This window comes from Propithecus coquereli, unplaced genomic scaffold, assembly GCF_000956105.1.
Source record: "Propithecus coquereli isolate 6110/MARCELLA unplaced genomic scaffold, Pcoq_1.0 Scaffold32, whole genome shotgun sequence".
Taxonomy (NCBI): Eukaryota; Metazoa; Chordata; class Mammalia; order Primates; family Indriidae; genus Propithecus; species Propithecus coquereli.
Genome location: NW_012148841.1, coordinates 3,722,024 through 3,742,879, shown reverse-complemented (window position 1 = coordinate 3,742,879; position 20,856 = coordinate 3,722,024). Strand labels below are relative to the sequence as shown.

General features: G+C 38.8%; 1 protein-coding gene across 1 annotated transcript in view; it reads right to left on the bottom strand.

Moving 5' to 3' along the window:
* Positions 1–15,841, bottom strand: part of GSAP (gamma-secretase activating protein) — an 82,677-nt gene extending 66,836 nt beyond the window's left edge. Inside the window, exons 1-3 of the mRNA XM_012650292.1 lie at positions 15,727–15,841; positions 6,801–6,877; positions 5,763–5,819 (exon numbers count right to left, since the gene is read on the bottom strand). Of these exons, the coding sequence (XP_012505746.1) occupies positions 5,763–5,819; positions 6,801–6,877; positions 15,727–15,841 (249 nt within the window). The remainder of the gene's footprint in view (positions 1–5,762; positions 5,820–6,800; positions 6,878–15,726) is intronic.
* Positions 15,842–20,856: the final 5,015 nt, after the last annotated feature.

Here is a 20,856-nt window from a genome sequence, read left to right as displayed (position 1 = left end):
ATTTTGCAAGATTCCATTTCCTTAAATATTAAAGAAAATGAAAATGGAATGGAGGAGGAGGATGTGATGTGCAGATTGAGGAACTGGAAAAAAAATCAATTATATTAGGCAAGCTCTCTTAAAATACACTCAGAGGGTAAAGGAAAGATAAAAAGTCTTAGACCTCAGGAGAGAATAGACAAAGAAAAACAGTAAGTAGCAGAAGTATTAAGGTTATTAATACCTGCACGGTCAAAAAACACTGAGAACATGCTAAAGCCAAAAGTTAGTGGAAAATATTGGGAAAGTCAGGAACAATTGATTAGAAAAAATGAAGTTTCAGTAAATAAGAAGGTACTGAATTCATGTGAGAAATTTTGGTTTCCTTTCATTCTGGCTCTAAATTGAGGAGTTCTAAATTATAAGAAAAATCATGGATGTATATACTTAATTTTTAATGTTTTATCATTTTAGTTAGTTTAGTCTCCATAACAAGTATAGTCTCCATGTTAAAAAGATGCAAATATTACCAAATAAGAATTCAAGAAATATAAATATTCCATCATACACGGCCAATTCCAACTCCCTCCCAAAAGGAAGCATGTTTATAATTTGCTCTGTAGCCTTCTAGATCTCTTAAAATGAATTTTCAATATATATTTATGCACTTATATCATTTTTCTTACAAGTTTTTTTTAACATAAATGGAATATATTATTCTGACAACTTGCTTTTCTTCATGTAACAATATGTTCTAGAGAGCCTTCTGTGGCAGTATACATTTATAGACTTCTTAATCCTTTAATGGCTATGTTGATTTCCAAAGAACTTTCTAATGGGCATTTAGTTTGCCTCCTACTTTTAGGTATTATAATAATCCAGTGAACTTCCTTTTACATACGTCTTTGTGAACTTGTGCAGGCAGTTCTATAGAATCAAAACCTAAAAGTGGAATTTCTGGGTCAAAAGGTATGCAAGTATCAGAATTCTTCAATTGTAAGCATCAAAAAATCTTCTCCAAACTAACCTGTGCAAAAGGCAATTAGTGGCTCATCAAATTGAATAGTATAAGGCATATGACTTCAGCATTGGCTTGATACAAAGCTGGAAATATCCATTCTCTCAGCTTTCTGGGTTCAATATATTTTTAAGCCTCCACACAATGGAACTCCAAGTTCTATTCCCCAAAGCCACAGCAGTTTCAACCCAGTGGGTTTGCTCATCACCAAACCCAGTGGAAAAGATAAGAGTCCATATCCCAGATTCCCAGTAAAGTCCATTATTCCCTTTTATTCAACCAGCTTAGATCATGTCCACTCTTGTATGCACTAACAGGGAAGGCCTGCATGAAAGGGAATGGAAGAGAGGGTGAGGAAGGAAAGGTATTTGCAACCTGCCTACTTAAAAGTAATACATTGCTTCCCATTTGGCTACTGCAAGGAAAGATCATTCAGTCAAACCTTCAGAAAGAGAGACTGAGGTAGAGTCAACTTATTTCTCCCTATTCCTCTAAGCGCATCTTAAAAATGGACATTACATATAAAACAAACCTAGGACAACTCTGAAAAGTAGACAGAAGATGGAAGACCCTCCAGGGACCACAGGCCCCAAGGAATGACACAGTAGTGAGTTTCCTGGGTTTTACTTTTGTATCGCATATCCCAGACTCAGAGCTAAAGAAGTGAAAGCGACAGACATGCTGACACGAGCATACAAAAACAAATATACATCCATTCTCTCTAGCCAAAGGAACAGGAAAAGGGAAACCTTGCAAGATAGAAAATTTTATAGACTATAACCATCTTACTCCAGCCAAACATCATGGAAAAAAACACAATCCCACTCCTACCTCTAACCAGGAAAAGCTGAGTGGGGTGTCTAGACTTCCCTCTTTGACTAACTATAACAAGGCACCCTTCCCACTCCTGCAAGAATGATATCAGAGAAGACAAAGTAGGAACTTAGGACTTTCGGCCATGCACAGTGGTAATGAGCTTTCCCCCACCAAGAGTATTAGTGAAGCCATGTGGGGATCCTGGATGTCTACCCATACCCAGCACTAAAGAGGTGCTTCTCCCCCTCCTCAGTGGGATGGTGTCAGAGGTGGCTGAATGAGAAGCCAGAAATTCCACTACTATCCAATGATAACAAGTTCTCCACCTGCCTTCCCTTACTCACTCCGACTCTTCTGCTGTGGTATCAGTGAAGGCCTAGTGGGTAGCCTGAAATCCCATCTCTTATCTGCCATAACAAGGTGCCTCTCCCCATTGGGGTATCAAAGGAGGCCAGGTGAGGGAACCTGAACCTTCACCCCTACCTAGCAGTAGTGAAGTTGTGACTCCCCATTCTCCAGCAGGTATAGTATCAGAGAAGGCATGCTAAAACAGAAGACTTAAATAAGATCCAGAGTCTCATAATATTCAAAATGTCTAAGATACAATAGAAAATCATGTATCATGTCAAGAACCAAGAAAATCTCAACTTGAGTAAGAAAAACAATAGGCACAAGCAATGAGATGACACAGATATCAGAATTTTCTGACAAAGATTTTAAAACAGCCATAGTAAAAATGCTTAATTACAAACATGTTTGAAACAAATGAAAAAATAAAAGCATCAGCAAGGAAATATATAAAGAAAAAAACCAATGCAAATTTCACAACTGAAAAATACAATAACCTCAATTCTTTTTTTTTTTTTTTTAACAAAACCTCAATGAATAGACTCAACACAGTGGAGAGGACAGAGGAATCAGTGAACTTGAAGATAAAACAATAGAAATTACCTAATCTGAAACAGAAAGAAAATAAACGGGGGGTGGAAGGTACAGAATCTCAGATCTGTGAGACTAAAACAAAAGATCTAACATTCAAAAACATAAATAAAAATAAAGATCAAACATTCATGTAATCGGAGTCTATAAAAAGAGAGGACAAACAGGGTAGAACTAAAAAAGTATTTGAAAAAATAATGGCTGATGACTGAAAATGTCCCAAATTTGGCAAGAGACTACAGATTCAATAAGTTGAGTGAACCCAAGCAGGAAAAACCCAAACAAATCTGCACCAAGACACATCATAATCAAACTTCAGAAAACTAAGGACAAAGGAAAAAATTTTTGGAAGCTGCAAGGAAAAAAAAAAAAAGACAACACCTTATCTACAGGAGAAAAACAATTCAAAAGACAGCCAATTTCTCATGAAAAACCATGGAGACCAGAAGAAAGTGGCAAAACATTTTTCAAGAGCTGAGCAAAAAGAATTGTCAATCCTGAATTCTATATTTGGCAAAATTATCCTTCAGGAATGAAAGAAATAGAGACATTCTCAAAGGAAACTATGCAAATTTGTCATCAGCATAACTACCCTAAAATAATGGCTAAAAAAACAAAAAAGTTCTTGAAAGAGAAAGGAAATGATAAAAGAGGAATCTTAGAACATCAGTAAAGAAGAAAGAACAATGGAAACAGCAAAAATACGGGTAAACATAGACTTTCCTTCTCTTGCGTTTTCAAAATTATGTTTGACAATTGAGGCAAAAAGTATAAAATTGTCTGATGTGGATATTAAAGATATAGAGGAAATAATGAAGACAATTGTATTAATAAGTGGGGAAAGGTAAAGGAACTTAAAAGGAGGTAAGGTTTCTATGCTTCATTCAAACTGCTAAAATGTCAACACTAGTAGATCCTTGTGGTGATGGAATAGTTCTGTATCTTGATTGCAGTGGCAAATACAGGAATCTCTGCGTGTGATAAAATGACATGGAACCATACACACATTCTAGTAATGTCAATTTCCTGGTTTTAATATTATACTACAGTAACACAAGATGTAAAAAGGGGGGAAAACTGAGTAAAGGGTACATAGGACATTGCTATACTTGTCTTGCAAATTTTTAAAAAACTAAAACTTTGAGAGAAGGATGGGTAAGTGTTAAGACTCAGGCACCATTATCCTGAAGCTCTATTACCGAGAGAAAGCACCATCTCTCTCTTGGTGGCAATTTTCCCAGAAAAAAATATAGTACTTGAAAAGAATTTTAAAGTCCAACTAGACTTAGCATACAAATTCATTCCCCCAACAAAACTATCAAAGGGCTAATAAACATATGGGTTGTAGAGTTTGCAAGTATGTGGAGGGCATGTGACAGAAGGGGAGGATTTGTTTAGCAACTATGGTTCAGAAGCAAGATTTGCCTATTAACAAAAGCTAATTTAGATTTCCTATTAATTTATCCTTTAGCCAATTTATTTTCAGAAAAAATCTCCATATTTTGAAATCCAAAGAACTTTTGTCACTTAAAGAAACTTGAAAAACAGCCACTCTGGAAGGAAGCTATCACTACCAATCCATTGAAAAACATGACTGAATTCCTACCACTCACAAGGCGGTAAGCCAAATGTAATGGGCATGGAACATGTTGGTTTGCAAAATGCTCTTTACTTTCAAGTGCATACGGTCTTGGGGGAGATGAATACATCCACAAAAGTTAGTAATAGCCACCACAACCAGGTTGACAGAAGACTATGATGTCTCCTCTCAACCCGTCTTCCTAGAATATTAATACAAACCACACAGAAATTAAGCTAAGGATTGCACTAAAAACTTGAGATTTTATTGTCTCTTTCCCTAGACTGTGTATTGTGACAGGATTTGTTTTGGTTGCCACTGTGTCTCCAGCACCTAACAGGTGAAACACTCAATGCATATTTGTTGGATCAGCAAATGAATGAATGAATGAATGAGGGTGAAAGGGGTGGGAAAATGGGAAAGAAGAAAGAATTAACCAAGCGTCGTATTAGAAGCCTGAAGAGTAAGGTGACCTGTGAGAAATTTGGAATGGATAAAGGATGTTTAAGTTCAAGGATGCCTAATATTCAATTCTAAATTGTTTCTACATAGGCACAAAATGACTCCCTCCCTTTTGCCCCAAGAATTAGACAAAGTCTATCACATCAACCAATGCCTTACGTGAGCAGTTCGGGGAAAAATTAAGGAAAGGGGGCTGAGTTCCACACCCAGATCATTGAGCAGTAACAAGAAGCAAGACAAGTGCAGGTTATGCAGAAGCAGAATTCAGAGCCAGAGGTCATTATGAGATGACCTGGGAGCACATAAATCTTGAAGATGGCATCAGACTTCCTACTTCCTTACAGAATATAGGAATAATTGGTTTGAGACAATTTTACTTAAATCTCAAAGGACTAAAAGACTTCAACTTATTTTTGGTCCAGGAGTCCTTATACTTTTGTTTTTCTAAGATAATGGGGCCAAGAGATGGTAAAGGGAGAAGAAAATGAAAGAAATATAAACTAAATTTTTAGAAAATGAAGTTGGAACTTATATACAACTTCATTTTATATTGTTTTGTCTTGTTTTTTGAGACAGGGTCTAGCTTTGTCACCCTGGCCAGAGTGCAGTGGCATCATCATAGCTCACTGCAACCTCAAACTCGTGGGCTCAAGCGATCCTCCTGCCTTAGCCTCCTGAGTAGCTGGGACTACAGATGCGCACCACCACACCTGGCTAATTTTTCTATTTTTTGTAGAGACAGAGTCTCACTCTTGCTCAGGCTGGTCTTGAACTCCTGACCTCAAGCAATCCTCCCATCCTGGCCTGCCAAAGTGCTAGGATTACAGGCATGAGCCATCGTGCGAGGCCTCTAACTTCATTTTATACTACATTATTTTCAACTTTTATGTAAAAGGAGGAGACAGAAAGAAGAAAACTCTAAAAGCAGTAAACAATGAGTAATCTATGATTTATGGTAATTTTTTTTACCTCATTTTGTCTGGTTTGGCAATCATATAATCCAAAGAAGATATTTCCCTTATCCCCCTAAAAAAAAAATTAACAAGATGTGTATTAAATGTCAGTGTTTAGGAAGTTACAATGTTACTAGTTTTAAAGCAAAGCTGTAATAATTCAACCAATCTTAGCAATAAGCACTTTAAAGGAAGCTTGTTGTGCATGTCAGAAAGGAACTAAACCTGATTCGGCTAGTCATTTGGGCTCAAAAAATGAGACAGATAAACACGTACAGCTCAGTGAGTTTGGGAGACCCCATCTAGTAGGCCTCGGCATGGTAAAGGAGTGAATCTTTTCGTATCTCCATTTATATCTTTGAGAACATATATGATGGATAACAGGAGTGGCGATAACAAGTCCATGATATTCTTATAAGTAAAACTTCTGGAATCATACAATTCCTTAAAGGTACCATCCTTAGACACAAAGTATTTTTGAAATCAAAAGAAAAAAAAAAGTGCAGTGATACAGCTGTACAAAGCACACCGGCCATTGGAATTATTCTTTCATGTGTCCCTACTACAGAAAAGTTAACAGTAACGTTAAATTTTTCTTAGAATACAACATCGAAAACACATTGTTAAATAATGCCTCAAAAGTCCCAGCATATCTAAGTTTAAATAATCTTATTTAACATTTTATCAAAGATAAAAATGTAACACATTAATTAGGTTACGACATATTTTATTTGGCATTTTTCCTTTAGAAAATGAGATTGTTCATATATTCAAAAATTTTGAGTACTGTGTCAAATGTGTTCATACAGTTTTATTTTCTTTTAAAAAGAGAAAACATTTCATAAGACTGAATTTCAATCATCCTATTCAATCTCACACACAAAAAACAAGGTCATATGTTAAAGGCTAAATGTCTTTAACAAAAGTTAAATGCCAATAAGTCTTATTACCCCTTAATAAGGTAAATATAGAACTCTGTAAAGAAAATATAAATGGTTAAAATAGTAAATATGTTATATATATTTTATCACAATATAAAAGAGTACACACATACCTTATAGGTATAAATAATATTTCCATTTCTTTCAACATTTAGTACACGTAAGCTCTCATAATTATTTTCTAAAACATCTGAAATGATAATAGCAAGTTAATACTCAGATGATGTTTAAAAACATATCAAATATATTAGTGAAAGAAGCCAAATACAAAGAATACATATTGATAATCCCATTATATAAAGTTTTAAAACAGGCAAAGCTTATCTATTTTAAGTGAGAACGGTAGTGATCCTTAAGGAAGAGGAAAGGAGTAGTAATGAGAGGTATCTCAAAGTAGTTTTCTTAGGTATTGGTAATGTTGTATATTTTGGGTATATTGATACACTTACTTTGCAATAACTCGCTGAGCTGCACACCCTGGACTATACACTTTTCTGTATGTTATACTACAATAAATTTCCAGTATCTAGTAGCTTTTGCTTTATGTATTTTGAGGCCATATTACTAGAGGCATACAAACTGTTATAGCTTCCCAGTGGATTAATCCCTGTTAGGCACTCAGCTGATCTGCCACATATCTCAGTAGTCACTTAAAGCAATCAAATAAAAAAGAAAGTAACAGTCAAGGTTTTAATCACTAACTGTGATGCTATAAGCAAAGGGCTGAAAAAGAGAAAAGTGCCAACTTCCCTGTTCTATTTTCCATGGAACAGTGCCATTACAAGGGTCAGGTGGGTCAGCGCAGATATGGGGCTCATTTCACTGCCAAGAGAGCCCCCCAAAAAGGTTCCTGCAGTATTACAGATTCAGAAGCTGAGAGGAGGGAGAGGGAGAAGAACTAGGAGTGGAAAAGTAATGAGAAAAAGTGTCTTCAAAGCTCCCCACTTTTCCCTACTTAGGTGGTATTAGCAGAGGCACCTAATAAAAAGAAGCTTCCAGATGAAGGCACCTGGGCTAGGAATGCAGCCATGTGTAAGTGTATGGCCAGCCAGGGAAGCCTGAGTAGTGACTGCAACTCCCTTGAGAGACTGCTGTACATCAGCCAGACACCAAGTCTGGTCTGGAGAGGGCAGCTTTCCCCTATGAGGCCCAGTCAGGTAAAGCCTTTGTAACTGAATGTGATCAGGTCTGAAAAATCACACGTAAGTTTTTAAACCAGGAGCTGGACTAGTCAATCTCTTGTTATAAAACGTCCTTTATCTCTAATAATTTTTTTTTTTTACCTTAAAGTCTACTTTGATATTAGTATAGCTACATCAGCTTCCTTTTCGTTAGTGCTTACATGGTATAATTTTCCTATTCCTTTACTATTAATCTTCCTGTGTCCTTATATTTAACATATGTATCTTATAATGAATATCCACTTGGGTTTTTTTCCCCCAGCCTGACATTCTTAAACTTTTAATTGGAGTATATAGTCCATTTACATTTAATGTAATTACAGATAAAGTGAGTTTATATGTATCATATTACTATTTATTTTCTATCATATTACTATTTGTTTTACTCTTTCTTGCCTTCTTCTGGACTAATCAGAGTTTATTATTTCATTCTCCTACCTATTAACTTGTCAGTTATACATTCTTTTGCTATTTGTTAGTTATACTAAAAATTATAACATGCATCCTTATGTTTTAATATTATGTGATGCCAAAAATGTGAATTGAAACTCTCATACCCTGTTAATGGGAGTATAAGTTGGAAAACTGCTTGGCAGTATCTACTGAAGCTGAACATATATGACTTAGCAATTACATTTGTACATATATTCCAACAGAAACATATACATACGCTCAGCAAAAGACACATGTAAGAATGTCCATACTACTGTGGTTCATAGTAGCCCAAACCAGAAACCCAAAATATCCATCAAGAGATGAATTGTGGTATATCCAAATGGAAAACTATATAACAAGACTGTAACATGCTATAATATGCAATTAAGTAACTGAAGCAAAGGAAGTTCCCCCACCACCAAAAAAAGTACAAACCGTATGTTTCAATTTATATGCAAGTTTTAAAAACAGACAAAACTAATCTACAGTGTAGATAAGTGACTGCCGAAAAGGAATATAAAAGACTTCTGAGGTTCTATTACAGTTTTCTTTCCTGCTCTGAGTGCTAGTTACATAAGTGGGTTCCACTTTGTGAAAATTAACTGAGCCTTGCACTTTTTTGTTTGAAAACCATATTTTTGTGAAGGACATAATGACTCTTTACACAAAGCATTTAACTTATAAACTATCATCTTTCTTCTAAAATTGTAGGATATTTATCCTAATTCTACATTTAAAAGATTTCAGCATTAATACAGCATCAATAATTATCATTAATTGGGGAAAAATGTATATTTTGTTGACTTCTTCAAAAGTTATCACAAATTGCTTAAACTTGATTTATTTTTCCCATACATGACCACCAGTGTTTTTAGATGTTAAAATATGATTACATTGATTATGACAAATTCTAATATTCAGACAAAACATATACAAAATATCCTATAACTGAGAGCAAATTTCAGTTTGTATTCCTAGTTAAAAAGGAAAAAATATGGCCAGGCACTGTGGCTCACACCTGTAATCCTAGCACTTTGGGAGGCCAATGCAGGATGATTGCCTGAGGCCAGGAGTTCAAGACCAGACTGAGCAACTTAGTGAGACCTCTGTCTCTACGAAAAATTAGCTGGGTGTGGTGGCTCACACTTACAGTCCCAGCTACTTTGGAGGCTGAGACAGGAGGATCACCTGAGCCTAGGAGTTGGAGGTTGCAGCGAGCTATGACGCACCACTGCACTCCCCGCTGGACACAGCAAGCCCCTGTCTCCCAAAAATGAAAAATTAAAAGGAAAAAACAGGATAAAAATAATTGGTGAGCTGGACATCTGCACTGGATAGCTGGAAAACATTTAGATAGAAGAAGAGCAGGCTTCCCCGAGCTCTCTCTTAACCACCCGTCACAGGAAGCTTTGTGGGTCTTCTGGGAGTGAGGCAAAGGGATGGGGGAAGGATTTTTTATGTATGGGTATATGCATTTTTCTATATATATATGTATATTGAGCTGTCAGACACACTGCACACTGATTTTTAAAAATAAGGATAATTATTTGGTGTCTTAGGAGAATAGGATTCAAATAATTAGCTTACTGCTAAATAGTACTTCACAATTTAAAGAGTTCTTGTTTCTATTTCATCCATACCACATAAGGTATTACAGGCCTAATGTACTAACAAAACAATCGAGTTTCAATTAGGTAAACAGACTTGGCCTGTTTTCACATTGAAAAAGTGGCACAGACTGATCTCAAACCTAGAAAAAAGTAAACAAAATAGCGGGCCAAGTGTCTTGTATCAAGCTTACAATGGGAAAATGGATAATTACTCAAAAATCCTTATAAGGTAGATTTTGTAGACATCTAAAGAGAATTTCAATGAGTCCTTTTGCAATCCTACATATGACTCAAACTTCTGGAATGCAATGTGTCAATGTTTTGAGAAGTATTTTTTCTTTCAAGATCATAAGGATGTTGGGAGAGACCTTCACGAAAGTACACTCAAAAAGTTTCGGCTAAGATAAGCAACTCCTTTACAAGAAATCTTGCTAACAAAATCCAATTTACTTGCAAAAGCACATCTAATTTTCAAATCACTAAAAAATTAAGAGAAAAATTTTCCAATAAATGCAAATTACAACAAATGGTACATGCTTATTCCATTAAACCAGTGGTTCTCAACTCTGGCTGTCTTAGAATCATCAGGGAAGCTTTGAAGAGAACATTGGTGCCCTAAGCCCTACCCAAGATATTCTGATTTTATTGGGCTGGTGTGGGGCCCACTCTCTGGTGCGTATGTGTTTTTAAGTTCCCCAGGTGATTCTAACATGTGGATGGGATTGAGAACCACTAAACTCTTAGTATATAATTGTTTATATTATATACTAAGCAATATTCATTAGATACCATAACTAGGACCAGCTTATAATATAACCACAGTAGCCAGAGTTGAAAGACATAAAAATTAATGCTTTCAGGGGTACATTAGGTAATAACAACTGCAGACTTGAATAACCCCGCAGTCAAGTATGTCATTCACATTTCAAGGACATTTGAAATAGACAAATTCGGCGATGTTGGAAATTCAGAGACCAATGTCTCACCACACAGTATTAACCCATCAGCCCTTCCTCCCTACATTCGTTGCTCATGTTTTAACACACCCTTTTAGAAGGGGTATTTCAAGAACCTCTTTGCTTATTCATTCTGACTCTTCTCCCAGGAGTTCATCACTGGAAAGTCCAGAGGAGGAAGTTTAGCAATTTCAAATGAGGAAATGTGGTTTAATTTTTACAGTTCAGTGTATTTAGTGTTCATGAAGAAAGAAACGTAGCATTTTGACAGATACTTGTATAAGCAAACCTCTGAAAGAAAGGAGAGTACCTCCTAGATACTAAACGTACTGGCAAGGTATAACTCGTATAAAAGCTGGTTTGCCAGATGTTTTCACCTATTTCAATCTATTACTTGCCAAACAAGTGATTTCACTGTATAGGAAGACGTTTGCCAAATGTGTAAATTTTATTCCCAACTGCTAAGAGACAAAAATCGAAAGTATTTTGTGTCTATTCAATAACCCTAGTTGGGAAGAAAAAGTCATAGAGCCATATACAAAAAGTTGAACTAGTTTCCAATACATAGATCAAGAGGTGATAAAATATGATTATTCCTGTTCTGTAAATAATTCACATAAATTCTCAGGCTCAACATGACCAGATATTATAATTCTTAAATCCTATGATCATGTGATTTATATTTCATATTCTGAATGAGAAAAAGAATGGGGTAGTTAAGCAGCAATAAAAAGAGATAAGAAAGGAGACTAGGAAAGTAGCAGAAAGAAAAGTAAAAAGGAAGGATAGCAGCAAGAGAATAATGAAACAAGTGAAAACAATATGACCGGGGCAACCTCTTAACCCCCAAGTCAAGCTGGGGGAATACAGGAAGCAACAACAAAAAAAGCATTACTCCTGAATGAGTCACCTGCTAAATATATCACTTCCCTGGCAAAGATGAATGATTACAATATTTGAAAGATGAAATCAATCTGATGTATCATAAATCCAAGAATAATCAAAGCGGGCAAGAAAACCTATATTTTTTGCAGGCTTAAATATGCATGACATTTAAACCTTAGAAAATTTACATGCCACAGATCTTAGTTTCTTGAAGATGTAATCCACCCCAACAAGGGACCTTGATTTGGGATGCAAAAAAATCAATGTGCAAAATCTATTGTATGGCTATATACCAGCCATAGTTAGAATATGTTTTTAAATGTGCTATGAGAGCAACAATAACAACCTAGGGAAAAAATCTAGCAAAAAGTGTGCAGAACCTTCATGGAGACAACTCTAAGACTTATTAAGAGTCATTAAAAGAATCTAAATAAATAGCAAGCTATACTTTGTTGATAGCTGGGAAGATTTAATATTCTAAAAATGCTGGATCTCCACAAACTGATCTGTGGGGGCAATGCAACTCAAATCAAAATTCCCATAGACTTTTTGGTGAAATCTGACAGGTGAATTCAAAAATATATATGAAAGATCAAAGGGCGTAGAATAGCCAAGATGCTCCTGAAAAATGCTAAGGTTGGGGGACTTACCCAACCAGGTGTTAAGACTTATCATAAAGCATAGTTATTAAGATGTCATCTCAAGTTGAGATAATAAAACAAAACAAAAAACTCAGAAAAGCAGACCTTACAAAGAAGCTTGATGTGTGACAGAAGTGGCTTTGTTACCAGTGAGGACCAGAGGACCATTTGGTTAGTAACATTGAAACAGCTGATAAAATGGAAAATTAAAACTGGATTCCTGCATCATTTATCACACAAAAATTAATTCCAGGTAGATTAAAAAATATGAAAATCAAAGCTATTAAGCTTTTAAAAAATGAAAAATGTCTTCATGACTTCTAAGGAAGGATTTCTTTAAAAGATCAAAAAAGCACATGTAAATTTTAAAGGAAGACTCAAATTAGACTACATTAAAATTAAGAACTTCTGTTTATCAAAGGCACCATCACAAACTGAGATAACAAGGAACAGATTGAAAGAAAACATTTGCAACACATATGATGAATAAAGTAGAATCCAGAATACATAAAGAACCCCTTTAAAAAGTCAATACTTAAAAAAACAGAATAGAAAAATGGACAAATAATGAACAGATTTCACAGACAGGGAAATTCAAATGGCCAATAAACACATAGAGGTGCTTGACTTCAGAGCACAATGAAATAACAATTAGACCCACTAGTTTGACAAAAAAAATTTAAAATCTGGAACTATCGAGGGCTTGTGAGGATCGGAAACATTGCCACACCACAAACGAGGGTGTTAATAAGTATACCTCTTCGGAAAACCTTTGGCACTACCCAGGAAAGGTGAAGATGTGCATAGCCTATGACTAAGCAACTCCACTCTTAGACATATATCCTAGAGAAACTTGTGCCTGTGTGTACCAGGTGGTTATTAAAAGCATTGACCATGATAGAAAACCCCAGAAACCTTCCAAATGTCACCCACTAGAAAAAGGGTATGTAAATTGGGTTCCCTGGGAAGCACTCTGAGACAGAATTCAGTACCTCGTATATTCACCAGGGAGTGCTTAGTAGAGTGGGATTAATACTGTAAAAGGAAGGACAAGGAAGCAAGTTGTGGTAGGGAAGGAAACCAAGCAGCAACGCAGGCCCCACAACCTCAGATGAACTTGGAGTCCCCCGCAGGGGAAGCTCCAGAACTGAAATGGATTGCCAGAGTTGTCCCATGCTGAGTCAAAATGACCAGGCCTTTAAATACCACCTCAATCCCTCATTGGATGTGGACCATACTCCAAAGAGAATGAAGTTGGATGATGCAGCCTCCGGCAATCCCTGAAGGGGCTGACAGCTGAAGATTGTCTGCTGACCACACTCACAGCACCTGGGACAAGCCCTTCTTTGAAAGGAGAATCTAAGTGGTGTATTTCCATGTCCACCCTCATGTCGTGCGATATATTCATACGGTGGAATACTACACAGCAGTGAAAATTAATGACCCATAGCTAACCTGTCAACATGGATAAATCTTACAATATTGAGAAAAAAGAGGCAAAAAGGATACATACAGTATGCTTTTGTTTACTATTAAAATTCACAGACAAGTAAAATGAAATATTTTGCTTAGGGAGATATTCATATGGGTTAAAACTACAAAGAAAAATCAAAGGAAGGTTAAAACAAAATGTTAAATGATTGTTAACCTCTGGCGGGGTGAGAGAGAAATAGGATCTGATGGGGCACACAAGAGCCTTCAAAAGTCTTGATATTGTTCTGTTTGTAAGCTAGGTAGTGGGAACATGGTTTCATTTTGGTTTTTTATTGTTATTTATAGCTAACATGTTATTCATTTAATGTAATTGTTTTGACTTTTAACCAACTTTTATTTCAGGAGAGACCATTCCCGAAGTTCACCCCACAACCAGGAGCAAATTCAGGAACTAAATCTGGTCCTCTTATTCCTTGACCCCTTGTTGACTAAAATGGTATCTTATATGCACACAATTTCCATGGCTGACTTAACTCAGCTCCCTGGATATTTTTCCAGGAATATAACATACGTATTTAACGAGAATTAGTTAGCACCACTAAGAAATCTTCAATTGTATTTGTTGATGTTAAAATATGAAGGCTTCGCATTTAGAAAGCAAATATGTGGAGAGGAGACATTATAATGGTATAATTATTCATAATTTACATTTGAAAAGCTGGGACTTTGAAAGGAAAATAATTTGCACAAATGTGTGTAGTAACGGCTATGCTAGAAATTAGAATCCCAGATTCCCCTGACAGTGCTATATACTACAGTCGAAAAGGAATTAACTTGTGGGTTTTTTAAGCTACCACCCACTGGTGATTATCAGAGGTAACAATCCTCTTAGTATAATAGAACTAACAATCTTGTCAAGATATTTGCTCTGAAAGAGTAAAATACTACCAATATCAGAAAAGCTACTCTTTCCAGTAAGTTTACCTTCTGAGGCCCCAGGTGTATCTATTGTTCAGTGGAACATCAATACGCAAGTTTATGTTTCTTCCCAGATGAGTGAAAGATACGAAGAAGCCAAATCCAACTGGGTCGCACCCAGCTTTTCAATTACAACAGGCATTTCTGAAACATAAGACTGTGGCATTTCACACTTCATCTAACATATTTGCAGACACCTGCCATTTAGCAAAATAAGGTGCAAATTCAGAAAAAGGACTGCTTTGTAGTTGAAGACTGACTTGAAGCTGCCTGTTGTATTTCAAAAGTTAAACCTTTGAAAACTTTTAGACATTCAGGAGACTTTAAATTCGTCCTCACCCCCCAAAAAGAGCAAAGTTTTACTAACAATGACACTAACAGCAAATTCACGGTGTAGGCTACACTAACGTATATGACTCCTTATTTGTAACTAACATGCCAAGCCAAGGAAACCTACAAATAATTCTCCTAAAGCCGTACAACAGTGTGAAGATACAAGTTGGCAATGGAAAACTTTCACGGAAATTTAGGAGAAAAGACTTATAGATACAGGTAATTTGAAACCCCTGCCAAAAAATGTCCTCTAAAGTCTACAGTGTTTACGGAAAACCAGAGGGCAGAGGGAGAGGAAAGCACACTGAAGTGTTCCCACGCACCAGGTGGAACCCAGGGGCAACACTGCTTTGAAACTGAATTTAAGCCCTGAAGATGCTCCATTATTTACAGCAAACTTCTCTTTAAAAAAACAAAAACAAACAAAACTGGGAAATTACAGGGTTCCCCTTCTTTAAAGTAGATCAATGCTGGGAAGACTCAAAAGTCACTTTTCACTCCCTCACCAAAATCAAAACAAGGATCTTTGTGGCAGATGCCTTGGCAAAACCAAAGCCTCAACTGCTGGGAGTGTATTCCAATTCACCCTGAGGAAGCCGGGTAGGAAACGAACTGAGCATCACTTTGTCTCGCTCCAGGCCTGCGGCTGGCGCAAACGGTGTGCTCAGTGGAGCTGAGGGGGGCTCGGTGCTTCTCCCCATCACCGCCGGCAGCCCGAAAGCCGTCCCCTGCCTGCTCACACCGCACGTCGGAGCGGCACGTCCCCTAAATCACGGACGCTGTTCACACAGACGCAGAGACGTCTCACAATCGTGGGGACAAACCACGCAACTGTTACTTATACGGCTTGGCGGCCACGATTCATCTTCTCTTCCTCAAAACGCAAAACGCGCAACTTCCACGTGCCCCTTATCTTGGCGGAGCCCCGATCCCGCCGACGAACCTTCCTGGACCGGTGAGCCGCGGACGAAGCGCAGAGAACGACCTCTCCCGCAGCTGCTCCTCCACACCCGCCCGCGAGGTGATGCCGGGGGACCGCTAGCGTCCCGCCTTTCTGCTAAGGGTGAACTACCGTGGGCAACCAGCAAGCCAGAAGCTGGAGGCCTCGCTAGGGGAGGTGGCGCAGCCCAGCTGCGACCTTCACCCAGTGGCCGGGGGTGAGGGTGGCAAAGCCAAAAAAGCTGGGACTCTACAAAGGCAAGCTCGGGCACCAACCTTTGCAGGCCGGCGGAGCCACAGGCTGCTCCCAGTCCTGGGAGTCCCCAGGTGTGGGTGACCGACTCCCCGCCCCCATCCCGCGGCCAACCCCGGCGCGCGCCTCCCGCACCTGAGCCGCCGCCTTCGGCCCCCGCGGCCTCCGACACGGCCCGCTGCGCCCGCAGCCAGGGGAGCACGTCCTTCCGGAGATCGAAGTCGGCGACGAGAAGGAGGGCCATCGCCCGGACGCGGCCACCCGACGGCTCGGGAGCCTCGCGCCGTGGGCATTCCCGGCCCCGGTCGCCACCTCGCCCTTCCACCCCCTGCGCCCGCCCCCTCCTTCCTCCCCGCGCCGCCCGCTGCTTTCGGTTCCGCTGCGTCCCGGCCCGAGAAGCCCTGGGCGCCGCCTCCTCCCGGCCCGCGCCCAGCGCCCGACCGCGAGGGGACCAGGCCACGGCGCGAGCCCTCGGTCAGAGGACAGACGGGCGGAAGGAATTGGGTGTTTGTTTAGTTCCCTGGCGATGTGGCCAGACCAATGGTCTCCGAACGTTGCTGCACGTTAAGTGTGGAGGGTAGGCACTTTCTTCTTGATCCCCGGGGGATCCAGGCTGCAGCAAAGTTTGGAAACCCCTTGGCTAGAGAGCTGGGTCACCAGAGGAGGTTCGAGGTCCCCACAGCGGTATAAGTAGGCAGTGTCTTGGGCGTATTCGACCCAGCTGCGGGGTGGTGGCGCTTTATTAGTGTTTGGGCAATAACGGGCAGCTGGGAACATGTGCAGACGGTGATTCGTATTTTAAGAGACACTAAAAAGAGTTAATTGGCTTAACACAAACAAGGTCCTCTTTGCCGTTAGCTCCCTACACTGATTCCAGAAAGCTGAATTGTCTAGGATTCCCTCCGCAGAGATTTGTCCTTAAAAAGGCTCTCATTCTTCCAGGGGCACCTGTCATCTTGGGCACCTTCTCACCTCCTTCCCTCTCCCTAGTGTTTTCATCATCTCGCCACTCCTCAGCTGCCTCTTCGTTCAAGCGCACGCCATTGGCACCACCAGGGCCAGTCTATCCTGAGCATCGACACCAGGTTATTACTCTCCCTATAACGGAGCTATCCTCCTGTCTCTATGCAGAAGGCCTTGAGTAACAGCTCGCTGCCCAGGGTAAAGCGCCTGCTCTTTACCTGAGCCTTTTCACCTACGACTTCCAGTCCAGGCTGACGTGGCTCCCAGAACTCTGATTACACCTTCCTTCTTTCTAGAAAAAAACCTTCAGGTCCTTACAGCCTGGAGCTATAGAGCCTCCTCACAACTGCAGCCTATATTAACCCTCCAACCCTAAACACCTAGAGTAGCACTGCTAGTACCCCTCATCTGCCAATCATATACAGTACTGCCTTGAGACATGAAAATTGTATCTTGAGTCTTGGCACAACCCCTCTGCCTCCCACCAGGGGCTAACAGAGCACCCTGGAAGGTGCTCAACAATTATTGAGGAATGACTGCATACAGTAATAGACTAAAGAACGCTTTTTCACATTTCTCAAAGTTAGGGTCTGAAAACTACTTTCACTGAAGTCATCTGGGGCACTGTTTTACAATGCAGACTGCTGGTCTCTAGACTTGGGGAAGGCCCAGAAGTGTGCATTGGAGCCTCAGGTGATTCTTAGGCTTACTAAAATTTGAAAACTAAATGTAAAATAGTATTGATTTTTCCCCTAGAGACATGTTTCTCCAACTGAGGTAGTGAATGATTTCAGGTGAACTCCACTACTCACCACCAAGTACCTAGGAAAGTCCTCCCACCTGGAAAGTGCATGAAGATTTAAGATAAATGCCTAATGAGGCTAATATTGTCAGTGAATAAAAGGGAGGCCACTGAAGCCATGAAGAACAATTGCAACTAATATTTCATATGAAATGAAGCTTGTTACTTTTGTCATACAGAAATGTCCTTGTTTGCCAATTTTTAAAATTCACTAAGTTTCCATTGTTTTTATTTTTGCAGTGAATTTGTTAATAGTTTTGCCAAGCAGGACTGATTTTATAGTCAAGCAGTGATGATATAAAAATTCTCTTCAAACTGGCCAGGTGCAGTGGCTTACGCCTATAATCCTAGCACTTTGGGAGGCCGGGGCAGAATTGCTTCAGGCCAGGACTCTGAAACCAGCCTAAACAACATAGTAAGACCCAATTTCCACAAAAAAATAAAAAAATTAGCTGGGCTTGGTGGCACACACCTGTAGTCACAGCTACCTGGGAGGCTGAGGCAGAAGGATCGCTTGAGCCCAGGAATTTGAAGTTGCAGTGAGCTTTGATGATGCCACTGCACTCTATTCCAGGCAACAGGGCAAGACCCTGTCTCAAAAATAAATAAATAAAATAAAAATAAAATTTATCTTCAAATTAAATTTAAGTTTAAAAAACTCATCAAAGGCTGGGCTAGGTGGTTCAGACCTATAATTCTAACACTCTGGGAGGCCAAAGCAGGAAGATAGCTTGAGCTCAGGAGTTCAAGACCAGCCTGAGCAAGAGTGAGACCCCATCTCTACTAAAAAAAAAAAAAAAATAGAAAAAATTAGCTGGGCAACTAAAAATAGAAAAAATCAGCCAGGTGTCTTGGTGCATGCCTATAGTCCTAGCTACTTGAGAAGCTGAGGCAGGAGGATTGCTTGAGCATAGGAGTTTGAGGTTGCTGTGAGCTAGGCTGATGCCATGGCACTCTAGCCCAGGCAACAGAGCAAGACTGTGTCTCTTAAGAAAAAAAAAAAAGTCAGCATAGAGGTGAGAAATAACCAAGATGGCCAAAATCATAAAGGTGCTATATGAATGAATGAACTTTGGAGTATAGAAAAAAGACTGAGGAAGGGTTACTTATTGTCTTAAACTTTGTGAAGATTTAATAGAAGAAGAATGCTGATGGGTTATCCTTATCTAAAAAGAATAGAACTGGAGACTGTCATAGCTTATTTATTTAAATGCTCCCTCATAGAATCATTCAGCACTAGAATTGGCTTTTGGATGAAGTAGAAATATTTCTGCTTTGGGGGAGATTTTAAAAATAAAACATCTTCCTTAAAATCAGAGCACAGCATAGAGTTGGAAACTTAAAGATCTTATAATCAAGACCTTATTTTATAGATGAGGACACTGAGGCTCAAAAAGGTATCTGATCTAAAATAGCAAAGCTAGTTAACAATGATGCTGTAGCCTCCTGCTACTGGTGTTTTTGTTGATTAGGTTCAGCAGGCTAAATTGGAGGACTCTTAAGTTACCTTCCAGTCTAAGGATTTCTAGTCATCCAAATACTACACACCCTGATTGGGATGGAATTCTGAGACCACAGTGAGATATCACAAAGCTCAGATCTTATGGTTTTCTCAAGATAGATTAGGTTCTTTGTAATTTCATCTTGAGTTTTTAGATTTGAAGGAAATTAAAAGAATAAGAAATGCAGGTTGAGTGAATCATTTGTATGTGGAAGATAGTTTATTTAACCGAGATGTTAAAATGAAAGTATGGAATTTGATTTTGAGTCAGTTAGAGAATGGCCTATTTAACAAAATCTAATACAAAAGTCAACTTGTAAGGTATCTTAAGGAAATGACTAAAGATATTAAGTTTGAAATTTGCATTCAGTGGTACAATAAATGTGCCAAAAGAACATTTTTTATTAATACACTTGTGTGTTGAAATTAAATAGAAGTAAATTAACTAAAAAGCAAAACTCACATTTTGGGGGCTACTCGTTTGGGAGGACAGCCAAGAATTTTTTCTTAAAATTAACAGAGGTTACCCAAAAACCCAACAGAATCTAAAGGGTACATAATAAGTAAGGTTCCTCTGCACTTCTCAGGAAATAATCTAAATTTTCTAACTAAGATGCTAAAGCACTTACATGAGGTAGCTTCTTACGTCAATATTGAAAATTCTGCTTTCCTGTAGTAATTTATTTTTGGTAGAAATATTTAGTATATTTTTAAAGAAATAAGTAATGTGGTGGTCATCATGAATCTCCAAAATCCAGTTCCTCCCATCCAGGTGGTTAGTTAGGAACAGGTTCACCAGAAGTTAATGAAAACCCAAAGTAACAATAAATTAAACACAGATTTTATTTTCTCACTTATCTGAAGGTACATAGTCCAAAGCTCATAGGGCAGGTCCCTGAAGTAAGCAGGGACCCAAGCTCCTTCCAGCTTTTGGCTCCATGAGACCTTGAGTGTACCCTTGTCCTCATGACCCAAGATTGCAAAAAGCTTCAACCATCATGTGTGCATTCCAGAAATCGGAACGGAAGGAGGATAAAAGAGGAGTTGCTACTTCTTCTTTATGGATACTTCCTAGGATTACAGAGCATTTCTACTTGTTTTACTGACCAGAATTTAGTTACATGACCAAATGTAGCTTCAAAGGAGGCAAGGAAATATACCTGGCGAGTGATGTGCTCAGATAAAAATCAGGACAATATTACTAAAGATGGGTGAAACGAATATTCAGAAGCAACTAGAGATCTCTGTCATGATATGT